This window comes from Octopus bimaculoides, chromosome 9 (assembly GCF_001194135.2).
Source record: "Octopus bimaculoides isolate UCB-OBI-ISO-001 chromosome 9, ASM119413v2, whole genome shotgun sequence".
In the NCBI taxonomy this organism is placed as follows: Eukaryota; Metazoa; Mollusca; class Cephalopoda; order Octopoda; family Octopodidae; genus Octopus; species Octopus bimaculoides.
The window spans coordinates 84,849,673-84,856,018 of record NC_068989.1 but is presented as its reverse complement, the minus strand read 5'-3'; the positions used below and the strand labels follow the sequence as shown (position 1 = coordinate 84,856,018).

Below are 6,346 nucleotides of genomic sequence, written 5' to 3'. Positions count from 1 at the left end.
AGATGCTTGAGACAGTTGTCGATGTAAGGAGAGTTGAGTGTTTGTTGGGTTTGTGAGTTGAAGTGTGAGGAGAGAATCATGAGAGAGGAGTGTAGAAAAAGTATTTGCTGGATCTGGAGAAAGGGCTGGTGCCCATGACATTTGCAAGCCCTTCAAGACTGGTGAGGGATGATGTCATTCATGTTTTTTTCCTGTCTCTTATACGTTTTATAAGTCAACCCCTGCAGGGGTTGACATGGGCAGAGAGTGAGGAGGCAGAGAGAGAGAGAAAGAGAGAGAGAGAGAGACTCAAAATGTTGGAATTCATTGCTGTGTGTCACTTATTACCTTAGGGAGTGAATGTGACAGGGTGATAGTTAGTGGGGTCACAAGGGTTGCTTTTATTTGGAATGACACATACTGTAGTAGAGTTTCCAAAGATCAGAGCAGATCCCTGCAGAGAAGGAGCGATTGAATAGTTTGGTAAGTATAGTGGTTAGCACTTGGAGCATAATGTTTGAGGATAATGGAAGAAATATTATCAGAGCTGGAGGTGTTGTTCATTTGAAATGACCAGAAGTACTTTAACACTTGGCATATGTGTATGCAAGATGGTGGACCTACAAACATCAAAAGAGAAAGTTTGGGAGGAGATTTGCCAAGTGTCTGTAGTGCAGAGTTGGTTGTAAAGTGGGCAGTGAATGTAGAGATGTTCTCCATGGGGTTTTGTGCTCTCAGAATCAGAATTGTGATCCAGCAGACCCCTGTAATTGTAGGCTATAGTGTGGTCCCTAGATCAGATCTGATCCTGGAGGTGTTTCGCTGTTGGCAATCAACCAAACAACCAGGTGAGATTTATAGCAACAGTTGCTTAATTGTGCACCAAACTGCGCTTTCTGACACGCAGGACCTAATTATATGTTGTGCACTGCAGCAGTTAGCACATGTATCCTATTTTCTTGCTATTTAGCCCCAGGTCGTGCCAGTTGTATGATCATACACATTCCAGAACATCTTATTCCATTTATTCTCCTGACAGAGCATTCAGGACCACATTAGTAAGTAGGAGGCATTTGGTTGCTGTTTCTTATTTCTTTATTGCCCACACTGGTACTTAATTTATTGACCCCGAAAGGATGAAAGGCAAAGTTGACCTCGGCGGAATTTGAACTCAGAGCGTAACGGCAGACGAAATACTGCTAAGCATTTCGCCCAGCGTGCTAACGTTTCTGCCAGCTCGCTGCCTTGATTTGGTTGCTGTTTCTAGCAGGTTGAGTGACCACCTTGAGACACCCACATTTGCTTGTGTCTGCATAATTTGAAGGAGGCCACAGTGGAGGAAATGAAAGTGAACTCAGTGAGAACATGACAAATGTTTTTCTACTTCATGTATTATTGGTGATGTACTTCCAGTACAACGAGGCTGTTGAGATTACAGCTATTTCTGAATGCATATGAGCTTATGTGAGCTCGTGAGCTTATGTTTGTCTGAACTGAGTTGGAGAGACAGTGTTGTTAGGATGGTGTTGTAGATGTGTCTGGATTGAGCGGGAGAAATAGCATTGTTAGGAAGGTGTTGTAATAGTGCTGTATGGTGTTGTAGATATGCCTGGATTGAATGGGAGAAATAGTGTTATTAGGAAGGCATTGTAATAGCATTGTAGATGTATGTGAACCGAATGGCAGAGATAGTGTTGTTAGGATGGTGTTGTAGTTGTGTTTTGGTGTGTCATGTATGTGTGTGGATAGGTGTGTTTGCATGTATCTGCTCATTTAGAGTGATTGGTAATGATGATGGTGGTAATGATACCTCAGAGAATGAAAACTTGTGTAATTAATTCAAATAATTCTCAAACCAAAGGAACAAAACTATAAAATAACAGAAAACACAGATGTTTGGGCTGACATTTTGATAGAATAATGACATTTCAAAGGTGGGATAAGAATTTCTTTACTTCTTATTCTTCTTTGTTTTTATCTCCTTTTTTTCACAATAATCCTTGGATCAATATTGAACCAGCAACGCTTTGCATAGTAATCATTGACATTCTCTCACAACTGCTCATTCGAATTACAAGACTTGGTGCCACATTCTGAGTGTATTCGAGGTTGTTGATGCTTGGAATTCTATAAGCATCAAACCAGATATAATATGATTGTTTGGAGTCAAATCAGCAAGAAATTATAAATGTTTAATTGCAAAAGTATTTTGCATACCAACATGTGTGTGTGTGTGTTGTACACATACAGAAAGAGGGAGGGAAAGTGAGAGAAAGCAGAGAGAGAGAGGGGTGGTGGTGAGAGTGGTGTGATGTAGCAACTACACAAATGGAAATGGCTTACTCATTGAAATTCAAAAGTAATGTTTTGTAATTTTACTAAAGGTTAGATGGTTAGCACTGTGGATAGCAAAGTCATTTGAGTCCCTGACAAGATAAACTACATGGTGGCCATTCTGTTGTTGTTCTGTAAGTCTTGTATTCAAATCTTTCTGGGGCTGATAAACTAGAACACCAGTCATACTCAAGGGTTTGTGCGTAGATTACAAATTCTTCTTTTCGTTATAGATATCCATTGAGGACTGTGCATCAATAGGGTTGAACATTTCATTATATACCGTTATGTTCGATGAGTGTTAAAAATGAGTTCAGCAAAGAATTTAGCAAGCAGATTGGGGTCTCCCATAGCTATCACTTTCCTACTGTTTATTATAGTTCTGCAGGCCACAATGAAAGAGTTTAAGACCAAGATCCTGTTGGTGACTCTGCTGAAGATTTAAAAAGGAAATTCCAAACATAGAATCAAAGCTCAGAATCTTTAAAGAAAACCTAGTAAAGACAAAAGTTAAAAAGAAAGAAAACAAGAATCTGCTAACATCTGGAAAGTGGACATGTTTGATATACAGAAAAAGGAGCAGATTGGAATTTCATAAGTTGCACCCAATGTAAACAAAGAGTGTACAAAAAAGGAGTAGATGAAGGATTTCATCATTATCATTTAATGCCCATGTTCCATTCTGGCTTGGTTTAGATCTAATGTTTGACAGGATCTAATGGGACCAAGGGCAACATCATGCTTCAGTGTCTGCTTTGGCATGGTTTCTATTACTGGATGTCTTTCCTAATGCCAACCACTTTACAGTATGGACTGGGTGCTTTTTTCATGCGACTGGTCTATTTAAGTCACCATCCAGCTCACAGGACTACAAACCCTGGGAGAAGGGGAGAGGTGAGGATCAGCTTCATGCTAGGGGATGATGGGATTAAAATATGAGAAGAGGGAGTCAGAGCAGGTTCTTGTAGAGGATTGCATGGCTACTAACATCTATTAGAGGAAGGGGAGACAAGCAATGATCAATTAGAGCTGTGAGAGCTAGATAACGACGAAAGGGTCCTCAGGTGGCCCACAAGGTACAAGGTAAGTAGAAGATTCAGTTTGCAAGATTGTTTGGGAAGGAGACAGGAGATGAAAGGATGGAGAAGCAGTCTGCAAAATAGATTTCATGTGCAACAAATGCATGGGATTAGTTTGCAGGAAAAACATTCATGAAATAAATTCCTTTAAGTTTTTGGAAGACTTCCTAAAAATAATCGATAGCTTCTTTTAAGTAGGTGATCTAAATAATCTCAAAGAGCTTGTCACAGATGTAGTTTGTAGATAAGGCTGCACACAAATGATGTAACAACACCATGTGAACATTTAATAGTAACTTTTATTTTACTGCTCAAGTAATTTTCAGGTTGGTCATGAATTAGAAAGTTTCCATAACAAGTCAACTTAATTGAAAGAACAATTCTGTAGCATTCATAAATGGTTGATTAAAAAGGCTCTGTACTTAAGCTTATCAAGACAGGAGAAAACATACACATTAGATTAATGTTGTAGTTCTGCAGGTCACAACAAAGGAGTTTAAGACCGGCTGTTTGTGGGTATTTCTGTATGCTAATGACCTAGTTCCTGTTGGTGACTCTGTTGAAGATTTCATCATTATCATCATCATCGTTTAATGTCTGCTTTCCATGCTAGCATGGGTTGGACGATTTGACTGAGGACTGGTGAACCAGGTGTCTACACTAGGCTCCAATCCAAACATGGAATCAAAGCCCAGAATCTTTAAAGAAAACCTAGTAAAGACAAAAGTTAATACGAAAGAAAACAAGAATCTGCTAACATCTGGAAAGTGGACATGTTTGATATACAGAAAAGGAGCAGATTGGAATTTCATATGTTGTACCCAATAAGTGTACAAAAAGGGGTAGATGAAGGATTTCATCATTATCATTTAATGTTATGTTCCATTCTGGAGAACATTGGCCATCTATAATGACATATCTAGGTTGAGTAGAAATCATGAAAATAGCCATTATAAATGGCAAGAGAGTGTCAAGTTGGACCATGGGCTGGCAAACACAGAAGGTTGGTATTAAAGATAAGCCTTTATATAACTCTTGACCAGAGGCATTCCAGAAGGATCTAGAATGATCTATTACATGAAGTCTGGCTGCTGGTTGGTCAATAACTTGGCCTCTTACATGCGCAAGGTGTTGCTATGCCATGACTTAAACTTTGTAATCTGACGACTCAGTTTCAAATCTTGCTCCACATTGTGGATAGAGTAGGAAGAAGCAAGAAAAAAAATTGGTGATTTGAACATTTCACATCTGGCTGAAAGCAAAGGGATTTGCTCTTTGAGTGAAGGAGATATATGTGTGTGTGTGTGTGTGCGTTTGAGTTGGTGTCTTGTCTTGACATAGTATAATTGTTGTAAGTGAGTTTCACTGACATACAAGTGGTGTCCTTCATTTCCAATCTTTCAAATCATATCCAGCTATGGGGGAAATATCATGTTACTACAAAACAAGTGGGGATTGGTGACAGGAAGGGCATCCAGCTGCAGCAAAAATCTGCCTCAGCAAATTTCACTTGACCCATGCACGGACAGAAAAGAGAATGTTCAGACAGTAATGATTATTTACTTTTTCAAATTTTATTTATAAGGTAAATGAAGATAAAGAGGGAAGTGCTGTCTGGTGGCTTTCTTAAAAGGTTGGCCAAACTGTGACAAAATGATTAAGGTGAATGGAACGACTTTAAGCATGTCCCTGTTGGTTGGTGAACAACAGTTTGGTGAAGGCTCATGCCCTTGATGATCAGGGAGATCTTGGATCTGCTGGATTCCTTGACTGGCCCTTGTTAGAGGCACTCCTCTTTCAAAACTGCATTCTCTATGTATTCATATATTTTCTATCCTATATATATATATATATATATATATATCTTATCTCATTGCCCTTCAGTCTGTTTCTTTCTATCCTGATTTCATTTAAGCCCTTACACAAGCTGTACCCTATCTTGCCATGTCCTCATCTGATACCTCTGTGGCAGAATAAATCATCATCATCATCATCTTTATTATTATTATTCCTATTTAAGACGTTGCACAGTATACAATATCTTGAGGTTGTTGATTGAAGATATTGTATCTACTGGGGCTTTGTACTGTTTGTCAAGTCACAACAAGGACCTCAGACAGACAGTACTTTAACCCAATATGCATGCAGTTCCAAGTAATGCTGACTTTTGCAATACACCTAGATTATTGGGTATTTCTAAAGTTTTCAGATGTTTTTTTCAGATTGGGTGGTATTGAACCCATTGCTCTGATGACAATAGGGATAACCTTTATGTTCGACTCTCATAGCTGCCACATCTTAGCGATCTCAATTCTCAGGTCTCCATATTTATCAACCTTTTCTCTTTCATGATTATATTTTGATCTGGCACTACCACGTCAGTTATTAGGCACTCTTGTTTGTCCCTCCTAAAGGTTACTATACCCGGCCTTTGGTGCTCTAACACCTTATCTGTCTGGAAATCAAAGTCCCAGAGGATTTTTGCCTTCCCCTTTTTGTCCATTACCTTTTCCAGTGTATGTTGGTACCAAGCACCCGTAACCTCATATCCATACTTACGTCATAGTAGCCAGTGGAGGTTCTGGGCTACCTTGTCGACTAGTCCCCTCCCCATAAATTTCAGGCCTTGTACCTTTAGTAGAAAGGATTATTATTATTATTATTATTGACTTGAAACAAATTATCCCTGTCTGTTGTAAGAGGAAGTTGAAATTGATAACAGGAAGGACATTTGAATGTAAAACACCACCTCAAAATGAGAACTATAATGGATAATACATCAATGGGTCTTGCAAAGCTAACCCTCATTTTAATATGGAAAATAGCTTTAAAACTTTTCTTATTGTGTTTGTATTAACCTGAAACAAATTAAAAAGCATGTTTGGTAAGAATGAAATAAAATACAGCTCAATTTCAATGAAAACATGTTGAGGTTATTAACTGGAGAGTTCTTT

The 6,346-nt window shown here is 38.7% G+C and overlaps 1 protein-coding gene across 1 annotated transcript in view; it reads right to left on the bottom strand.

Moving 5' to 3' along the window:
- Positions 1-5,956, bottom strand: part of LOC106878493 (chorion peroxidase) — a 27,674-nt gene extending 21,718 nt beyond the window's left edge. Inside the window, exons 1-2 of the mRNA XM_014927715.2 lie at positions 5,952-5,956; positions 2,682-2,807 (exon numbers count right to left, since the gene is read on the bottom strand). Of these exons, the coding sequence (XP_014783201.1) occupies positions 2,682-2,807; positions 5,952-5,956 (131 nt within the window). The remainder of the gene's footprint in view (positions 1-2,681; positions 2,808-5,951) is intronic.
- Between the last annotated feature and the right edge of the window lie 390 nt (positions 5,957-6,346).